Below are 22,253 nucleotides of genomic sequence, written 5' to 3'. Positions count from 1 at the left end.
GCTAATCGCTGGCTTTGAAAGCAGACCAAGGCAAGCCAGCAGCACGGTTCGATTCCCGTAACAGCCTCCCCGAACAGGCGCCGGAATGTGGCGACTAGGGGCTTTTCACAGTAACTTCATTTGAAGCCTACTCGTGACAATAAGCGATTTTCATTTCAAGACCTGCCTATCCGTCATGCCCATGGCCAGGAAACCTGACCAGCTCCTTGTCACAATCTGTTACATCCAAGCTCCACATAACATAGAAAAGTTAATAAAGTACAGCACAGGAACAGGCCCTACGGCCCTCCAAGCAGCTAAGGTCCCAGCAAATACACACATCCCTCACTCACCATCACCTGTAGGACCTGCCCGCACACCAGGCTCTTGGCATGGAGATGAGTGGCTGCACAGTATGAATGTCTCCACCACGCAACCAGTTGCCACCCTGCTTGCGGATAGCACAAAGCTCACATAGTGAGGCAATCCATACTAGACCCCACTGGGCGAAACAGGACAGGGGGTCACAGAGCCTATTGCTAACACACTGGTAACCCTGTTGGCAGGGATGGGTGGTGAGGATAGAAGCTCATCACATCACAGACTGGGTTCCAGTCACTGATGAGGACAGGGGTGCAGTGTGGATGACATCATCTTGAAGGGGATGGGAGGGGGGTGGGGGGGGGGGGGTTATAAGTCATAAAAGCTTTTAACAAGTATGTAAAGAGGAGAGTTACAAAATTAAAATTTAAGACAGAGAAAGGAGAAATTACCATGGGAATGAGGAAATGGAAGAACTACCGATCGAAAAAAGTAGTTGTGTCTGTCATTGTGGTGGAAGATACAAATTACAAGCTATAAAAGAGGATAACCAAAGGACTAATGAGATTGGGGAACTTATGGCAATTAATATCGCAGGGACAAAAAATAAAGAAGAAACTCAAAAGGTCCAAAATCAGACAAACCCCCAGAATCCTGATAGCCCAGATCCTCGAGTTCCAAACGAGTTGCTGCAGAGATAATGGATTTTGCTGGGTATGATTTTCCATAATTCTCTAGATTTGAGAACAGTCCCAATAGATTAGAAGTTAGGAAATGAGGGCAGCACGGTGGCACAGTGGTTAGCACTGCTGACTCACGGCGCCGGCGTCCCAGGTTCGATCCCGGCTCTGGGTCACTGTCCATGTGGAGTTTGCACATTTTCCCCGTGTTTGTGTGGGTTTCACCCCCACAACCCAAAAAGATGTGCTGGGTAGGTGGATTGGCCACACTAAATTGCCCCTTAATTAGAAAAAGTGAATTGGGTACTCTAAATTTTTTTTTAAAGTTAGGATACGCTATTCCAGAACGGGAGGGGAAAAATGTTTCTACTATATTTTTGTCTCTGCAATATTAATTGCCTTAAGTTCCCTCATCTCATTAGCCCCTCAAGGTGTAACTAACTAGGAGGGGAGATTATTAAAAAATGGGTTTCCAAAAGGCATTTGATATGGTGTCATACAAAGGTTAATACATATGATAGGGGCTCTGGACTTGGGGGTAATATAGTTTGGATAGATGATTACTTAATATACAGGAAGCAAAGAATAGTGATAAATGCAGCAGAAGGCTGTTGTGGTCAAATCACTGAGTGTCTTTAAGACAGAGATAGATAGGTTTTTGATTAATAAGGGGATCAGGGGTTATGGGGAGAAGGCAGGAGAATGGGGATGAGAAAAATATCAGCCATGATTGAATGGAGGAGCAGACTTGATGGGCCGAGTGGCCTAATTCTGCTCCTATGTCTTATGGTCTTATGGAATGGCCGAACAGGCTCGAGGAGCTCCTATATCTTATGCTTCTATCTATGATTATTTTCCCATCAGTTCTCAGGATTCCACCCAACACCTTCAGTCCTGCCATCTACCTGTCACCAATCACTTAACTGTGGGTTTTGCTGCACCCTCAGCGGCCTCAACCTCCCTCAGTTACTTACTTAGTCTCCCTAATAAAAGAATGAACTCTGAGGCTCAATATGAAGTAGCTCACGACAAACTGAGTTTTGATGTGCAGAATTGAAATTCAAATCAATGTTAACTATCTTTGTTCATAGTCCAACCAAGAACATCAGTACATAAAGATTGCTGTTTGTATGATTATGATTAAAACAATGTTAATTGTGCTAATTTTCTAGTGCTAATCGTGCTAAACAATCGTGCAATGTTAATGCACGGTAGCATGGTGGTTAGCATAACATTCCTGGCTGGGTCACTGTCTGTGTGGAGTCTGCACGTCCTCCCCGTGTGTGCGTGGGTTTCCTCTGGGTGCTCCGGTTTCCTCCCACAGTCCAAAGATGTGCGGGTTAGGTGGATTGGCCGTGCAAAATTGCCCGTAGTGTCCTAAAAAGTAAGGTTAAGGGGGGGGTTGTTGGGTTACGGGTATAGGGTGGATACGTGGGTTTGAGTAGGGTGATCATTGCTCGGCACAACATCGAGGGCCGAAGGGCCTGTTCTGTGCTGTACTGTTCTATGTTCTATGTTCTAATGTGCAGTTTGTTAAAAAAAACAAATCAACAAAATATTGCTTGTGTACATTTATTAAAAGCATTTAAATATCAATACACTCAATAGAATTCACACCAAATCTATCACAAGCATAATAAAGGACATTGGGATTTTCCTCAGTATGCAAAATGCTTTCTACTTTATAGTCCCCACAAAGCACAATTCATTAGGAGTGTTACCAGGGCAGCTAATTAAGACAATGCATTTAAACATATGGACCACAGAGAAAGAAGAGCAGGATTGTGAGGAAACACCTTCAACCTAATGTACTTCCCACTCTTTATTAATTTGAATTACACACAGCTGGACCTCCCTTGTTCTGGTCTCCTGTTCTGCTCTGTCTGCACTTCAGAAAGAAAGTACACTGGATATACTTGCCAGGAATGTCAGACCGGAGAGAGAAATATCATTGCTCTTGCCTTATATTTTTGTCAAACATGCACAGAGGATCTATACCCAAATAAGTTAGTCTTTACTCCTTCCTGAATTTGCTGTGTTGTTGCAGCATTTTCTGTTTTTCTCTCAGCAAGTGATTATTTTTACTTTTTCTTTAACTGCTCGGAGTGTGAATTGGACTGGGCCGTAGGAATGCTGGGCCTTTGGAATTCATGGCGGCAGGAATGCCAGACAATGGAGGAAATGGAGCCGTGGCAATCCAGGGCCATTGAAATTAAGGACCTTTGGGATATCAGGCCACCCAGAAAGAACAGCAAATTACTACAGATATTGGAAATCCAAAATAAAAGCTGGGGAAACTCATCAAGTCCAGTAGAGAGAGAAAAAAACTTCATGTTTTGATTCCAATATGACTTTTCTTCGGAACCAGAAACAAGTGCCATCAGAATAGTAAGCAGCCTGAGTTCAGAGGAGAATCCAAGGCCACCAGCTGGATTCCCTCTAAACTGCGTGAGTGCACAGCCACACAGCAATCAAGAATGTGCTCCATGGATGTACAAACAGCAATGCAAACAGCAGTCTTTTTCAGATATACACCTGTGATGCCAATCTTAAATGAACTGCATGGAAATATTGCCTGCCAGTGTCCAGGGGAATCCAGCTCTACCAGAATTTGGAACAATGGAAAACTATGACCATGGAACACCTGGAATAAGCACAACCAGAACCAAAGGAATCCAGGGTCATCCAAATACAAGTGGATGAGATTCCAGGACTATTCCCTGCCAGGGTCATGGAGCGCCAAGACCGAACAAAAGAACTTGCATCAATATTGCAGTTTTCATAATCTCAGGATTCGCTAAACATTTCAGTCAGTGAAGCCCTCCTGAAGTGCAGTCACTCCTGTCATGTCGGACAAGGTTAAACACACCCATGGAGGCGATTAAACCTGCCTCAACAGAACAGATGAACTACCATGAGTCAACTGAGTGAGTCTTTTTCAGTATACTGGGAGTGGGAAGGAATACACTCCATCAAACATATTCCTCACACAATTGTTCTTCTTTATACACATATCACAATAGAAAATGAAAAACTAAATGACAAGAATTATATAAACAGCCACATTCCTCAGTCAACGTCCTGAAAGACATGCTTGTTAGGTGAATTCTCCCTCAGTGTACCCGAACAGGCGCCAGAGTGTGGCCACTGGGGCATTTTCACAGTAACTTCATTGCAGTGTTAATATAAGCCTACTTCTGACACTAAAAAATATTATTGTTAAAATTGATTTCAGCAATGCGACAGATTCAATTACAACAGAATTAGTGGATTACATGAACAAACCTACAGCACATAAGCAGTTCCAGGTGATGTATTGTTAATTCTGTTTCTAACTGTCACAACATCAACACAATGCATTCACATATACAGTACCAGAATATAACTGTACACCCGTTTGGTATAATTATCTTTAGATTTCATGTTTTTTCTATTTTAAATCTGAGTATTTTGCCATCAGTTAAGATCACAATCTACAAAAACATTACGAAGAGGATTATTAAGAAATGACCATTACGACATGATTTCAAAGGCAACATTCAGATAGATTTCTGTGTTAGAAACAGCACGTTTGGATTTAGTTGTCTTTTCGCAGAACCTTTCACATCCCCAGGATGTCCCAGTATGCTTCGCAGCCTATAAATTGTGTTTAAAGTGTAGTTATGTAGAAAAATAATGTTGCATATTAAGTCACGTAAACATCTAATGGTACAAGTCATCAGTTAATCTGTTGTGATGATACTAGCTGTTGCCCCAGGACATGGGAGAAGTCCCTGCTCTTTGAATGCTGTAATGCCCTAGGATCATTTAAGCCAATTGAACAGGAAACTGTACCTTGACTTAATGTTTTATTCAAACCACAGGACCACCAATGGTGCACCCCTTCTGCTAAAGTATCAGCCTAGATTTAGGTTTATGAAATATCGGACTGGAGTTTGAACTCACAGCTGGAATGAGATGTAAGATCAGAGGCTGACAGGCTGGGAGGGCACAGAATAGGCTGAAAATCTTACAGATTAAAGGGGGCACAGGTTAAGATAAGGAATCATTCCTGGAGCAAGCTGGAAATCTCCTGTTTTTACATATTGCCAGTGTCCCCTTGGATAAGAGTGTTATCAACTGTACGTACAGTGCTCTGAATGCAAATCTCTGCATGACAAAAATATATTAGGAATTTGGATGGAGAGAATAGCATTTGCAATCCCTGCAGGATTTTCCATCTATAATGGACCCCCACAGTTTACTCTCCAGCTGTACAAAACTCAGCATGGGCGGCTCTGACCCAAATGTACTTAATGTGTTCAGGAGCTGGAACCAAACTGCAGATTTAGCTAACTGTTAAAAATCATGGATGAATTATTACTATTTCACAGTAACTTCATTGCAGTGTTAATGTAAGCCTACTTGTGACACTAATAAAGATTATTATTATTATTATTATTATTGCCAGGTGGTGGGGTATCTATAACTTATTTTACAACTTACACAATACTCAGCTTTAAGCAAAGTGAGACTTGTACCATGTGTAAACCTGTTAATGTTCAACTTAAGTAGTGACACAAAAACAGAAAATGCTGGACCATTTCAACAAGCTTTTCCCAAGAGTGGAGGTGTCAGTTACAAGGGGTCACGATTTCAAAGTGAGAGGGGGAAAGTTTAAGGGAGATGTGCGTGGAAAGTTTTTTACGCAGAGGGTGGTGGGTGCCTGGAATGCTTTACCAGCGGAGGTGGTAGAGGCGGGCACGATAGCATCATTTAAGAAACATCTAGACAGGTATATGAACGGGCGGCAACAGAGGGAAGTAGACCTTGGAAAATAGGAGACAGGTTTAGATAAAGGATCTGGATCGGCGCAGGCTGGGAGGGCCAAAGGGCCTGTTCCTGTGCTGTAATTTTCTTTGTTCTTTTGTTCTATTTCAGCAGGTCTGACGGCATTTGTGGAGAGAGAAGGGAGCAAACGTTTTGCGTTTGGATGGCTCTTTCTCAAAGCTTTGACCAGATATTAAAGAAAGCAAATGGAAATGAAGATAAAGGAATTGAGTATTAAGGTAAGGAAGTGTTGTTGCAACTGTCCGAGGCATTGGTGAGTTTGGAAGGATGAGGAGTGATCAAATTCAGGTATACAGGATGATAAAAGGTATGGAAAAAGTAGACATGGAGCGGATGCTTCCTCTTATGGGGCATTCTAGAACAAAAGGATAAGAGGTAGCAAATTTAAAACAGATTTGGGGAGAAACTACTTCTCCCAAAGGATTGTGAATCTGTGGAATTTGCTGCCCCAGAGTGTCGTGAATGCTGGGATAGTGAGTAAATTTAAGGAGGAATTAGACAGACTTTTAATTGGTAATGGGATGAAGGGTTATAGAGAACAGGCAGGACAGTGGAGTTAAGGTTAGGATCAGATCAGCCATGATCGAAAGGCGGAGCAGACTCAATGGGCAAAATGACCTAATTCTGCTCCTATATCTTATGAACTTATAAATTTATAATGGAATGTTACTATGTTCCTTCATCAACAGATCAGGCTAGGTCACATAAAGCATTATTACGTCGTGCTCTCATTTTCTAAAGCTACTCACTATTTGAGTGTCACCCTAGTTTCTTTGCTGCAAACCATTCTCCTAATTCCCTCTCCCTCTACTTGTACCTCTAACAAAAGTGTGGATTCTTTGTCACTAAGGTTGAAAACCATCCAATAAGCTTCTTCTGTCACTTCCCTCCTTTCTCAAGTCTCACCAGGCCAAACTTGATCTCAGATTCCCGGCCCTGCAGTGATCTTGTTCTCTACTTCCTCTCCTATCTCAGCCCATGCACTCTCTGAGTCCCTCTTGTTAACGGGACCCTACCTTATGGTCCTTCAAAGCTATTCCTCAAAAACTGATGGGCACCTAAATTCCCTTCCTGGTCCCCAGCTTAGCTGATATTGCAAAGTGCCTTATGGAACATCACTGCAGGAGTTCCTCAGGGTAGTGTCCTAGATCCAACCATCTTCAGCTGCTTTATCAATGATCTTCCTTCCATCATAAGGTCAGATGTGGGTTTGTTTGATGATGACTGCACAATGTGCAGCACCATTTGCGACTCCTCAGACACTGAAGCAATCCATATACAAATGTTGCAAAACTTGGACAATACTCAGGCTAGGGCTGATAAGTGGCAAGTAACAGACGTGCCACACAAGTGGCAGGTAACGACCATCTCCAACAAGGGTGAATCTAACCATCTCCGCTTGACATTCAATGGTATTGCCATCACTGAATTCCCCACTGTCAATATCCTGGGAATAATCATTGACCAGAAACTGAACTGTACTAGTCTTTTGATACTGTGGATACAAGAACAGATGAAAGGCTGTGAATTGTGCTTCGGGAAACTCACCTCCTGACTCTCCAAAGCCTGTCCACAATTTACAAGGCACAAGTCAGGAATGTGATGGAATACTCTCCACTTGCCTGGATGAGTGCAGCTCCAACAGCACTCAAGAAACTCGACATCATTAAGGGCAAAGCAGCCCACTTGAATGGCACCCCAACCACCAGCTTCAGCATTCATGTCTTCCACAGTGACAACAATGTGTACCATCTACAAGATTCACTGCAGCACAGAATTTGCATAAGAGGGACATTTTCAGGATGGCAACCGTAAATATTGGAGTGCCACAGGGATCAGTGCTGGTGCCACAAGTACTTACGACATAGATTAATAATGAGGGAAGTGAATGCACTATTGCCAAGTTTGCAGATGACACAAAAATAGGTGAGAATGAACAGCCTGAGGATGACACAGAGTTTGCAGTGACGTGGAAAAAATGTGGTAAATGGAATATAATTTGAGAAAATGTGAAGTTATGCACTTTGGTAAGAAGAATAAAGGAGCTGAATATTATTTAAATAGAGAAAGACTGCAGAACTGCAGCACTGAGGGATTTGGGGGTCCTCATGCATAAACCACAAAAAGCCAGCATGCAAGTTCAGCAGGTAATAGGGAAGGCAAATGTTTGTTTGCCTTCATTTCAAAGGGAATGGAGTATAAAAACAGGGAAGTCTTGCTAAAACTATACAAGGCACTAATTAGACCAGACCCGGAATACTGTGAATAGTTTTGATCCCCTTATCTAATGAAAGATATATTAGCATTGGAGGCAGTCCAGAGAAGGTTTACTCATCTGATCCTGGGTATGCAGAAATATTCTTATGAGGGGAGGTTGGGTAGATTGGGTCAGTACTTAATGGAGTTTAGAGGAATGAGAGGCGACCTTATTGAGACATGCAGAATTCTTAGGAAGCTTGACAGGGTAGATGCTGAGAAGTTGTTTCCCTTATGAGAGAGTCTAGGACCAGAGGGCATAATCTCAGAGTAAGAGGTTAAGACAGAGATGAAGAGGAATTTATTTTCTCAGAGGATAGCGAATCCGCAGAGAGCTGTGGAAACTGGGTTGTTAAGTACGTTCAAGGCTGAGATAGACAGATTTTTAATCAGTGAGGGAATGAAGGGTTATGGGAATAAGCCGGGAAAGTGGAGTTGAGGATTATATCAGATCAGGCATAACCTGCATGGCGGTGCAGATTTGATGGGCCGAATGCTCTACTTCTGTACCTACATCTTATGGTCTGATAGAAGCAATTCCAATCCCCCTTCATCAGCACCCTCCAACCTCATGACATTACCATCCAGAAAGAAAAGGGAAACAGGAACCTGGGAGCATTGCTACTTGCAATTTCCCCTCCAAGCTACTGACCATCCTGACTTGGAAATATATTGCCGTTCCTTCACTGTCACTGGATTAAACTGCTGGAACCCCTTCCTCAACAGCGTTGTGGGTTTCCTACACCATAGGTACTGCAGCAGATCAAGAAGGCAGCTCACCACCACCTTCTCAAGGATGAATTAGGGATGTGCAACAGATGCTGCTTTTCCAACAAAACCCACACCATAAGGGTAAATAATAATGCTTGCATAGCATTTGCACTTTTTGAATTTGGGCTTTCTAAACATTCCTGATGTTTAAATAATTGCTTTATCATTGGTGGCCATCTCTTTAACCTTCAAGGTCCTAGACTCTGAGTTTCCTCCCTAAACCTCTTGGCCTTTCAATCGCTGCTTTCTCCTTAAAAGCCACCTCCTACACACTTTTCTTCAACTGTCTTAATATTTCTTTTTGTGTCTCGGTGTCAAGCATTGCTCTTGTGAAGCACCCACCTTGGAATATTTGATTGCATTAAATATGTTGTATAAATACAAGTTATTGTTGTTCTATGGATTAGTAGGGCAGGCGTCAGCCTCGTGGTATTATCACTGGGTTAATAATCCAGAGACCTAGTATAACACTCTGGGGTCCCAGGTTCAAATTCCAAAGCTGCAGATGGAATTTGAATTCTGTTTTTTAAAAATCTAGAATCAAATGTCCAATGATGACCATGAAACCACTGTTAATTTAGAAAATCTGCTGTCCTCAACTGGTCTGGCCTACACGTGGTTGACTCTTAACTGCTCTCTGGAATGGCTGAGTGAGGCACTCAGTTCAAGGGCAATTAGGAATGTGTAACAAATGTTGGCCCAACTGGTGAAGCCTACATCCCATCAAAGGGGAGATCCCAATGTCATTACAAAAAAGCCACTCATTGATAGGCTCTCTATTTATTCAGTTGTGTAGTGTTGGTATTTTTTGAGTTTGATATGAAATGGTTGTTTTCAAAGTTTATTCAATTTTGTAGCTTAGTCTGAATATGCTGAGTACAAAGGTTGATAAAAAAGCAGGTGACTTTACACTATTGGATTGTCTTGTAAATTAATTAAATCAAATACATATCAAATCAGTAATGCAAGAAATTGGCAATAGGTAAAGCTGCTTTTGGTTTCCGCTGTTATCAGTACAAGTGGCTGTGAGCACAAACATTACATTTGTGGAATAATGGATTGGACTGAACTGGAAGCAACGCTGAACAAGCTTTTCTCTCCTTTACTTGGGCATCAAGTTGGATTTACTTACTCCAGATTTAAACTGCACCCTGGAAAGGTGGCACGGTGGCACAGTGGTTAGCACTGCTGCCTCACATTGCTGAGAACCCGGGTTCGATCCCAGCCCCGAGTCACTATCCGTGTGGAGTTTGCACATTCTCCCCATATTTGCGTGGGTTTCACCCACGCTAAATGGCCCCTTAACTGGAAAAAAAAGAATCGAGTACTCTAAATTTACATAAAAAGATAAACTGCACCCTGGAGTAAACTTTACAATTTAAAATTGTGGGTACAGAATCTCGCTCAGCGGAAGCACATTTTGGCGATTCACCCCATCCATGACCTGCATAATTTCCTGTCCATTAAATAGAATTATCTCCTGACCCAACTTTCAACTCTGTCTTCAGCAACATGAAGCTCTGTGCTGAGGGCACTAACTCATAAGGATTACATAGGATTACATAGGCTAAATGGTGCAGTTAGCCCGGCCATACAGGCAGGATTAGGGTTACGCGAGAATGCTTTGCATGAACACCATTGTCATAATGCAATGATTTTCTAAGATAATTTTATCTATTGGGCGATGCTAACCTGACACGTGAGACAGGTAAGACGGAATACTGAAAGGAGCAAATGTGCAGATTGAGCAGGAGACCATCTGAAGCGAATATTGTAGTTAATTGTCTGGAGTTGGAACAGGTTTATGAAAAATGTAATAAATGTGAGTAATTTGTGGCAAAATTGATGTCTGGAAATATTTTATTATTTAGAACTTGTGTGCATCTTTGTGCACACTCATTGCAGTGTGAAACATTCAGAGACACCGGACTAGGTGTGGTGTCATGCACACAGTTTATTGGAAGGTTGCGGGTGCAGTGTCTGTCACTTTATACCCATGGAATTCAATCAACAGAAAATTGTATGCACTGCACCTGTGATTTTCCAATAAATCTTCTACAAATCCAGCCTTGCCTGCATTGCTCATTGTTTATGAATGGGAAATTATCCATATTCATAGAGGATTGTCCAAGGAAAGAGTGGATAATAATATCTAACTGATCTCCACCTAGGCATCTTCGCCAATATTCAGTGCTTGCCCTTGCGCCCACTGCAATATTATTCTAATCACACGGGAATGTGCTAATATCTTACAGTAATCAATAATAATTCATTTTTGCCTTTGCTTATTTTGATTGTTATAACTACACAAATAACAGGTTATGGAGATCAAACAACCACAGCCTGGCTTCGGTAATTTATGACGCCGATAGCCTGCACTTCAGATCGTTATAAGAACCCAACTGAATCATGAGGGAGGTTTCCATCTGCAAAGATGTTTGTTGGAAAGGGATCTGCTGCTTGTTATTCTTTGAGGTGAAGAATTCAGAGCAGGGCTTGGACGGATTAGGCTGGTGTCTGGGAAAGTCTTCTCAATGATTGAACCTTGATGTCAGCACTGATCCAACTTTACTGCTTTTCCTGAACATTACAGGTGCTCAGTCAGATCTCGTCTCTCGCCCTTGAAAAAACAATTGAAAGCAAAGTGTTACACTGAATTAGCAAAGCTGGTAAACTCAGGCAGGTTTAGGATAAGTATTTGAAAGAAAATGGCTCTGAAATCAGAATGTTCACATATTCCTGCAAAGAGCTGGAATCCATACCATAACTGTGACCTCCCAAGCAATCTGACGCCATCATGGAGCCACATTGATAGGAAAAGGGGCTGAGATGAGAGGAAGTACCTTCAGAGGTTTGAGAATCTTGTCAATTCTCTACCCCATATGCTCCGTTGTTAAATATATTTACGACTGGGATAAACAGGTCTTCCGTCCCTCGGGAAATCAGGAGATATGAGGAGCAGGCAGGAAAGTGGAGTCCAGGCAGAAAATTAGCCATGATCTTATTGAGTGAGGAAGCAGGTCCGAGGGGCAGATGGTCTACTCCTGCTCCTATCGCTTATGCTTTCCGGAACCTTCTTCATCCCATCACTACATTATTTTTCCTGAAGGAATTGATATCTGCTGCTTTTGGGGGTTTCCGTGTGGTTTCCCAGCCTTCTTATATGAGACATTTAAGTACCAAGAAGAACATTGTGGCCAAGCTGAATTCTATTGTCACCCAATCTCCATGTACACAGTCACATTTGAACAGAGATCACTGCATTTCAATAAAGAACAGGAAACCTCTCTGATTCTTCTTCTCTGCACCCAAATGTTTAAAGCTATGATCTTAAAACCTTTATAACCTGACATTGCGACCGGCAATCTGAGATTAAAAGCTAGTCTTAGTAACAGCGAACATGAAACTATCATCAATTGTCATAAAAACACATTAAAATACCCTTTAGGGAAGGAAATCTGCCATCCTTACCTGGTCTGACCTACATGTGACTTCAGATCCACACCAATGGGGTTGACTCTTCACTGCCTTCTGAAATGGCCTTTCAAACCACTCAGTTCAAGGGTAGTTCAGGATGGGCAACAAATCCTGGCCTTGCCAACAACACCCACATTCCACGAAAGAGATAAAATAACTGGGCCAACTGCTTTCGCAGGCTCTGGGTAGAAGCTGTTTGTTCCCTGAGGCAAAAGTCTATCATCGAGTTGATAAAATAGCACAACATAATTCAATCCTTCCATTAAAGTATGTTGAGAAAGTGCTAACCAGTAATTACTGCCCAATTTACAGCTTTTTTTCTGTATATGCTTGTTAGCAGCAAAAACCACAACCGAAAGGTTTAAGAATTGGATTGAATGAGGTACTTAATCCGATATTAAATTTCAGATGCAGGAATAAGAGGCTTTGTCACATTGAAACGTCTAGTCTCAATCTCCTTTTAACTTCTGGTGTTAACAGCTATTGGGAAGTGTGTTGCCTGTCGACCAGGAGAGATTTCAGATTGCACCACTTGCATCCAAATTGTCAGATGTTTCAGAAAATATCTCTTTTAAATTAGTTCACAGAATGTGGGTGTTGTTGGTAAGGCCAGCATTTATTACCAGTCTCTAATAACCCAAAACTGAATGTCTTGCTTGGCCATTTCAGAGGACAGTTAAAGATCAACAACATTCATTCTGCTGTCAGATGTAGGTTAGACCAGGTACGGTTTGCAGATTTCCTTTCTTAAAGTATGGGCTGCATTCTTCCAACCTGGCGCCGCAAGAATGCCAAGGACGATGGAGAAGTCCAGTGACCTCGGGTGGGATTCTCTGGTCGCCGGGCGAACGGGCCTGGAAAATCCCACCCTATGTTAGTGAACTAGACTATTTACAATGATTGGGCAGGTACATGATCTCTCTGACTGACTCTTTTTATTCCAGTTTGATTTATTAACTTAATCTAAAGCCTCCAAATGCAATCATTAGGTTTGAACTCATGTTTCTGAGTCATTACTCCAGGCAGAATGGAACCATGATGCTACCATTCCCTCTCAATATTATAACAAGGCAGAAGAAGTTTGGCCTCATACCATCCATGTGAGGGCTGCACAAAATGCCTAGAAGGTGATGTGCAATGGTTGTCCCCTGAGGGTCACCCAGGGCTGTTTGGTCCAAAACAGAAAAGCTTTAAGATCCTAATCAACATAGACTGTTTAACAGAAGAGTATGTTCAATGTTTCTATGCATCCAGTGAAGATCGCACTCAAGTCTGTGCGGGTAAAACCATCAGTGTAAGCTTCACTCACAGTCCTTTCCCATGTGGCCTTTCTTCTGGGGGCCCTGGATTTACCATTAGATGTACAAAGTATATTTGGTACGTTTGAATTTCCTCTCACAACTTTCCAGAACTTTGAATGATTACTATGCATGCATATTACGCATCGGGGACAATCAGAACTAACAATTAATACTATGAACACATGAAGCTCTCTTTCAGCTTTTTATAAGGGCAATGGAACATAAAAGTAGAGAAGTTTTACACAGCTGTACAGGGCCTTGGTGAGACCACATCTGGACTAGTGTGTACAGTGTTGGTCTGCTTATTTGAAAAAGGATATAATTACATTTGAAGTAGATGAGGAAAGGTTCAATTGACTTATTCCATTGGAATTTAGAAGAATGAGATGTGGTTTTATTGAAACATAATAAGAAGCTGAGGATACTCGATAGGGTGGATACTGGGAGAGTCTTTCTCTTGTAGGAGGAGACTAAAACTACACAGATCTCCCTTTTCAAACAATGATGAGGAGAATTTTGTTTCCTCTCAGAGGGTTGTTGGATGAGCAATTCTCAGAAAACAGTGCGTGGCTCACTGAATTTACACAAGACAAAATTAGAATATTTTTGACAAATTAGGGGGTTGTGGGCTATGGGGAAAGACAGGAAAATGGAGTTAAGACCACAATCTCATCAGCCATGATCTTATTAAATAGCATCGCAGGCTCAAAGGGCCAATTGGCCTACTCCTACTCGTATGCCTTTTAAGACTATCTAAAATGTCCAGTAAAAGAGAATCTCAGCAACTAAACTTTGTATAATTTTGCAAACTGTATAATTCTTTTCTGAAAACCGGACCGTCATCTGGGTGATTTAAATGACTGATTTGTCCTTGCAAAGGAATGATGTAATTATATCCTTTTTCAAATAAGCAGACCAAAACTGTACACACTAGTCCAGATGTGGTCTCACCAAGGCCCTGTACAGCTGTGTAAAACTTCTCTACTTTTATGTTCCATTGCCCTTATAAAAAGCTGAAAGAGAGCTTCAGGTGTTCATAGTATTAATTGTTAGTTCTGATTGTCCCGTGATGCATAATATGCATGCACAGTAATCATTCCTTTGCAAGGCCAAATCAATCATTTAAATCACCCAGATGACAGTCCGGTTTCTAAGTTAAACGAAGAGAGTAAAATGATAGAGACGTCAGTTTTACCTTTTGAAAAATGTTGAGCAACTTTTCCAGAGCGTCTTTATTTTTTTCCATTATCTCAAGTCTAACAGTGATTCCATCAATTTTGGATGCAATGTTGCTAATTGAACATTCCAGCTGTACAACGCGATGCCCCAACCTGAAATAAGATGATGAAAAAATAACACCAGTTCATAAAATATTGCCGTTAGAAGGAGCGAGTTTTCTACGAAAGTATTTCACTCACATTTTGCCGTAATATTTCTTTAAGGGATAGGAGCTTGAGCACACACATACACACAGCTCTGTCTTCAGGTTTTCCACATGATTCCATGTGCCTCTTCTAAATAAGTTAACAGACAACGTGTTTATCCAAATCCTAATGAGTGATTTTTCCTTTATAGCAGTATAACAGTGTGGGCGGCATGGTGGCACAGTGGTTAGCACTGCTGCCTCACAGTGCTAGGGACCCGGCTTCAATTCTGCTCTTGGGTGACTGTGTGGAATTTGCATGTTCTCTCCGTGGCAGCATGGGCACCTCCAGGTGCTCCGGTTTCCTCCCACAGTTCAAAAATGTGCAGGTTAGCCAGATTGGCCATGCTAAATTGTTGCTTAGTGTCCAAGGGGCTGTTTAGCACAGGGTTAAATTGCTGGCTTTCAAAGCAGGCCAAGCAGGTCAGCAGCACGGTTTGATTCTCGTAACAGCCTCCCCGAACAGGCGCCGGAATGTGGCGACTAGGGGCTTTTCACAGTAACTTCATTTGAAGCCTACTCGTGACAATAAGCGATTTTCACTTTTCACTTTCAAAGGTTAGGTGGGGTTACAGGGATAGGGTGGGGGATTGGACCTAGGTAGGGTGCTCTTTCAAAGGGTTGTTGCAAACTCGATGGGCCGAACTTTCTCCTTCCGCACTGTAGGGATTCTATGATACATTGATGTGGTGTATGTGGGCTTCCAAAAACATTTTGATAAATTGAAAATGAAAATCGCTTATTGTCAAGAGTAGGCTTCAACGAAGTTACTGTGAAAAGCCCCTAGTCGCCACATTCCGGCGCCTGTTCGGGGAGGCTGGTACGGGAATCGAACACGTGCTGCTGGCCTGCCTTGCTCTGCTTTAAAAGCCAATGATTTAGCCCAGTGTGCTAAACCAGCTCCCACATAACATTGCCACGTAACAAACTTGAAATGAAATGAAAATCGCTTATTGTCACGAGTAGGCTTCAATTAAGTTACTGTGAAAAGCCCCTAGTTGCCAAATTCCAGCGCCTGTTCGGGGAGCTGGTACAGGGGAATTGAACTGTGCTGCTGACCTGCCTTGGTCTGCTTTCAAAGCCAGATTTAGCCCTGTGCTAAACCAGCCCCTGAACCAACCAAACTTGTCAGCAAGGCTGAGGTGCATGTGTCATGGTCAGGTTCTATGCCCTTAAAACATAGCAGGAAGATGGATACTTTGGCCTAGATTTTCATCCGCGAGTAAGATGTTCAAAGTTAGGAGAATTCCCGGCTTTGCAAATCTGACTTTTAAAAATGGCTTTCCATCAGATTTTCAATCTGGACTCCTGGGTCTTATAACAATAAAAGTTTCATTTCACTCCACAATTCCTTATAACAACAATCATTGGATTTCATAGCCCCACCTCAAAAAGTTTATCACCACTTATAACTGTCAATGAAACTGTGAAATGGCAGGAATCCAATGTGACAATGTATGGTTGCGGAATCAGTTATGCAGCAGCCAATGGCAATCATTTTTTAAAAAACACACCAGACTATCTTTTTCAACAATTTAAATCTTTCAATGGCCAAATGAGGACTGATTAGCAATGCCTTTTTTATTAAACTTAAAGTAACCCGGTGCTTGCTGTGTTTTAAAACTCAGCTTTCCTCATGCGCGCATGTATTTGGTGTAAATGAGGTGTGTGTATTTGTTGCATTTCTATTTTGGGTGTTGTGAAAAATAATTGCTTATTCTTCCTTTTGATTTAGACTTCAAGGAAGCCTTGTTTCAAGAGGACATAGACAGGCTGGGGGACTGGCCTTGCTCCACATCACAACCCAGCTGTCCAGCCAACTGAGCTAACCGACTCACCAATGCAAAGTGATGTCAATAGCGCGGGTTCCATTCCCGTACCGGCTGAGGTTATTCATGAAGGCCCCGCCTTCTCAACCTTGCCTCGCGCCTGAGGTGTGGTGACTCTCAAGTTAAATCATTGCCAGTCAGCTCTCCCCTCACAGGGAAAAGCAGCCTATGGTCATCTGGGACAATGGCAACACTTACAAAGGAACATGGAGTGCAGAAACTTATGATGGAAAACCTGGTTTGGACTCAACTGGAGTATTGTGTCCAATTCTGGACCAACAGTGACATGAGGAGAAACCTTTGAGCACAGTGAATAGTTATGATCTGGAATGTGGGTGGATTCAATACCCTGAAGGGACTGGGACTGTCAAATTGTTCTTGCAAAGAGCAGATGGGCGGCACGCTAGCACTGTGGTTAGCACTGCTGCCTCACAGCACCAGGGACCCGGGTTCATTTCCGATCGTGCAGAGCATACACAAACTCAACGGACTGAATAACCTGCTTCTGTACTGTGATACTGTGATTCACTGGCAAGGTCAGCATTCATCACCCATCTCTAATTTCCCTTGAGAAGATAGTGGTGAGTCTGGCTCTTAATCATTTGTTGTAAGTGGCTTGCAAAGCCATTTCAGAGAGCAGTCAAACGTCAGCCACATAGCTGTGATAAAACAAAACCAAAATGCTGGAAATCGAAAATGAAAAAATATTGCATGTACTCAGCACGTCAGGCAGCATCTGTGGAGGGCAACAGAGATCAGTTTAGATAAAGTTTAGATCAGTTTAGATAATGGGGCAGCACGGTAGCATGGTGGTTAGCATAAATGCTTCACAGCTCCAGGGTCCCAGGTTCGGTTCCCGGCTGGGTCACTGTCTGTGCGAAGTCTGCACGTCCTCCCCGTGTGTGCGTGGGTTTCCTCCGGGTGCTCCGGTTTCCTCCCACAGTCCAAAGATGTGCGGGTTAGGTGGATTGGCCATGCTAAATTGCCCGTAGTGTCCTTAAAAGTAAGGTTAAGGGGGGGTTGTTGGGTTACGGGTATAGGGTGGATACGTGGGTTTGAGTAGGGTGATCTTTGCTCGGCACAACATCGAGGGCCGAAGGGCCTGTTCTGTGCTGTACTGTTCTATGTTCTAACGGTCATCTTGATCTGTTTCTTTCCACATTGCAGTGGGTCTGGGGCCACATGTAGGCCAGACCAGGTGACATTGGCGGATTTCCTTCCCTAAAGGACATTATTGAAGCAGATGGGTGTTAATGAGAATCTGTAAGTTACATGGTCACGATCACCGATATCAAACTTTCACTGATATTAATCACTGATTTTTATTCCAGGTATTTTTTTATTTTGTTAACTGACTTTAAGTTCCCAGGCCGCAATGGTAAAAGTTGAATTCATGTCTCTGAGAGAATAGTCCACACCTTTGGATTGTCAGTCTACTAACACAACCATTATTATTCACCTTCCATTCTAACAATTTAGCAGCCCCAAAACATGATACATACGTCTGGAATTCCTCATGCGTTACACTGTTGTTTAATGTTTTCTTGCTGTTGTTTTTCACACAATCAAAAGTCTGTGAGCTGTCTGGACACCTAAAATTCCTTCCCAAGTTCTCTATTTCCGCATTTAGAGCAATCTGTAAAACAAGGATAACTATTAAAGTGAGCCTTTGAAATTAAGATAATAGATTGATCTGATCGAAACAGAAATCTCACATTGCAGGTGGACAGAGCATAGAATAAGTCCAGGAAGTGTTGCAAAGTCCACGGCTGGATTCTCCGATTGTGAGGCTATGTCCTCAAGCCAGCCGGAGAATGGTGGCGTTTTATGCCCAACAATTCAGCGGAAAACGGCCACCAATCCTCCAAGTAGTGGTTGTCGGGAACTTGGCTGGTCGGGGCGGAGCCTCGGCGGCGGTCCTCAGGCAAAGTCCTGAGGCCGTCGATACATTGCTTTGGAGGGGGCGGAGCATTGTGAAAGCGACACCACTCCTGATTTGGTCGGGAACTTTGATTTTCCGGCCTATTGGCGAATGCGATTTCAGCATCGGTGACCGGAGAATCTAGCCCCACACATCCATCATTGCAGATCTTGGCCGGAGTTCTCCAGCTGTTGAGATTCTTTTTTCCCGCTGGCAGTGCAGCCCTGCCCTTGGGTTTCCCGGTGGTATGGGGTGATTAACAAGTGGCAGGAAGGGAGAATTCCACTGTCAGCGAACCGTGCGTCACTAAGAAACACACAGCTGGGGGACCAGGGAATCCCGCTCCTTACCTCTAAAATGCTGGCAACACAGTAGGCATCAAGTGACAGCCTCCAGACCCAGGTCAGCTATTCATTTCCACAAACTATCCTTCTACCAGTGAGAAAGCCAAGACTGCAGCAATTAGTTTTCAGATTAGTAAAGGGATTCTGCTGACCCACATCAGCTGTACCTGTGGTATTATCATAACTGTAAGAACAGCAAGGGTTAATGAAATGAAAGGGTTAATGAAATGTCTGGAGTAGCCACTAGAGGGAGCTACAGATACAAGTATGGAAGGCATTGATGCTCAGCCTTGTGGGGAGAAGTAGTGCAGGGGTTAGCTCGAGACAGACAGAAGTAAAGATAGTGTGAGTAAGAGCAGATCATAGTTTATAATGATTTAGAGATTAGTTGTAGATGAGTGTAGTTTATATGTTAATAATTAACTGTGCATTATTTAGGAGTATGTGTCGAATCCAAATAAGTAGTGTTAATAAATCTGTAGCTTTGTCCAAGTTCAAGCTATTTTGTGGCCTTTGTGAACACTACGCCAAACATCCTGAATTTAACAACACAAAGAACACACAGTACCTTGATATGAATTTGACAATCCAAATTGTCCATCAAGCATGATGATTTCAAGTTATACTTGAACTAGTCATTAGCCAAGTCAAACAACTTGTGCTCCCAAAACCCAAAACATAGGCCAAAATGTTCAAGCTATTTCCCCCACCGGCCAATGGCGGGCCATTGGAAAATACACCAAGGTGTGGGAGGTCCAGAAAATCCCACTATTGTGTCCAGCATTAGCTTTGATTGCACAATTGGACAGCACTTGCCAAACAACCCTGATTGTGCTAAGAATTACACTAAAAAACAATTTAAGATTATCAGTTGTGCTCACAGTATGGCTCACTTATGCGTGATAGCAGCTACATACATTCACCTAGGACCCTATTCTTGAAAAACAGGAAGAACACACCCACGCATTGTGCCTTTTTCAAAAAGCTTGGTGGACAGTCATTCCCTCGTTCATTCGCCATGTTAATGCCTTGACCAATCAGACTCAACCTGCCTGGTTTTCATTTGAAACAAAAACTTGGCAGTCAGCAGTTAATTGTTCTCTGCTGCACTCTCCATGGCAGCACCTCCACCAATCAGAGCTCACTTCCCAATCAATCAGCACTCTCTTCTCATACAATATAAATTGTTGTTCCTTTTACGATTGGCTTATCTTGTGAATTGCCCTGATGAGTGCAAGATGAAAAGCTTCAACAGCATGTCTCTTTTTTCAGAAATACTCAAGTTCTATACCAACAAACAACTATTTTCTTCATCTTTTATTTCCAAATACTGCCTCTTAATTTGATTATTTTTATCAAACACATAGGTCCACACATCCTCTTCTTCAATTTTAGTTATCCATGAAGTCTCTCCCTTTGTGGATTCTATATTGTTACTTTATAACATCCTTCTCATTGCTGACTCAAAAACCCAAATGCTAATTTCTCTTTCTAGTTTATCTCAGTTACTTCACATCTAGGCAGGATTCCCCATCGCGCTGCTGGATTCAGGAGACACGATTGGGTGGAGAATCGGTTCTGTCGGCGAAATCGCGGTGGCGCCGATTTCACGCCAAATCACAATTTCCCATCACCTCAAAAGCAGCGTCAATGCGTTCCAGAACACATACAGAAAATGCCGTGGGCATATCATTAGCGGGACCGACTTGGTATTCTCCGCCATCAATGGGCCAAATCCCCGACGGCGAGGTTAACCTGTACTTTTAAAATTTGTGAATACAGGGGGCACCATGGTGGTGCAGTGGTTAGCACTGCTGCCTCATGCTGCCGAGGTCTCAGGTTCGATCCCGGCTCTGGGTCACTGTCCGTGTGGAGTTTGCACATTCTCACTGTGTTTGCGTGGGTTTCGCCCCCACAACCCAAAGATGTGCAGGGTAGGTGGATTGGCCAGGCTAAATTGCACCTTAATTGGAAAAAATGAATTGGGTACTCTAAAATTTATTAAAAAAAGAAAAAAAAATTTGTGAAACCGACATCGTGGCTGGTGAGGGAGAGAGAGGAGGTAGGAGATGGAGAGGCGCGGTCATGGGCTGACGGCCCTAACACTGGCCGGGCTGGCTGGGGTGGATGGGTGGGGCCCTGCCAGGGCCGGGGAGGGCGGTGGTTATGGGGGGAAGGGCTGTGGGGCCTGGGTGAGCCCCCATGGGACTGAAGCTATGTCCAGGCAGCCATCTTGCAGCGCACCCCACTGGCCACCCACCTTGGCCTTGGTTCTGCAGAGTAGTACCAGCCAAATGGGTGCCCCTACCCCCGCACCCCACCCTCTGCCATATACCCCCTCTCCCCGGGGACCACCCTAAGGTAGGGCACCAGGCGGCCTACCCGAGGACAATGTCCATTGTAGCCCCTACGGGGGCGCCGGAATACTGCCCCCTGCAGAGATTGGATATTTGAATACAACCAGCAATGGTGGCCTTCCTCCTAGTCACTCTAGCCCTGGGGGATGCCCTGAGGCTGTACGAGTTGGAGCAGCTCGAGGAGGAGGACGCTGCAGCAGTGGAGGGTGCAGCAGAGGAACAGGAGACAGCTGGTGAGGATGGAGCTGGCCGCCCAACAGGCTGAGGAGGAGGAGGTAGTAAGGACGCGCTGCCTGTCGTTCGAGGACCTGCTGGACCGTGCATGCCATTGAAGATTCCAGCTGAGCATGGAGACAGTGTGACATATCTGCCAGATGGTGGCACACCTGGCACTGCACGGGTATGGGGTGAACACCCGCTCCTGGTGGCCATCAAGGTGGTGGTCACTCTGAACTTTTACGCTACAGAGTCTTTCCAGGCGCAGAGTGGGGATCTGCCCGGGATCTCACAGAAATCGGTGCACAGGTTCTTCCGTGCCGTCACGGAGGCCCTATATAGTCGGCACAATACATCCACTTTAATGTGGACCAAGCCCACCAGGATGCCCGCGCAATGGGGTTCACTGCCATCGATAGGATGCCAGGGGGTGATCGACGGGATGCATGTCCCCCTACGAGCGCCTGCAGATGACAGGCCGCTCTACCCAAACAGAAAGGCGTTCCACTCGATGAACGTGCTGCTGATATGTGACCATCAGCTGCCCA

At 43.5% G+C, this 22,253-nt stretch overlaps 1 protein-coding gene across 1 annotated transcript in view; it reads right to left on the bottom strand.

The window, feature by feature from the left end:
- Positions 1-9,416: 9,416 nt before the first annotated feature.
- The window catches only part of pkd2l1 (polycystic kidney disease 2-like 1), a 102,805-nt gene continuing 89,968 nt past the window's right edge, over positions 9,417-22,253 (bottom strand). The window contains exons 13-15 of the mRNA XM_038773762.1: positions 18,370-18,503; positions 14,811-14,946; positions 9,417-11,457 (exon numbers count right to left, since the gene is read on the bottom strand). Of these exons, the coding sequence (XP_038629690.1) occupies positions 11,425-11,457; positions 14,811-14,946; positions 18,370-18,503 (303 nt within the window). The 3' untranslated portion in view covers positions 9,417-11,424. The remainder of the gene's footprint in view (positions 11,458-14,810; positions 14,947-18,369; positions 18,504-22,253) is intronic.

This window comes from Scyliorhinus canicula, chromosome 16 (assembly GCF_902713615.1).
Source record: "Scyliorhinus canicula chromosome 16, sScyCan1.1, whole genome shotgun sequence".
In the NCBI taxonomy this organism is placed as follows: domain Eukaryota; kingdom Metazoa; phylum Chordata; class Chondrichthyes; order Carcharhiniformes; family Scyliorhinidae; genus Scyliorhinus; species Scyliorhinus canicula.
This window is presented reverse-complemented; position numbering and strand designations above follow the sequence as displayed.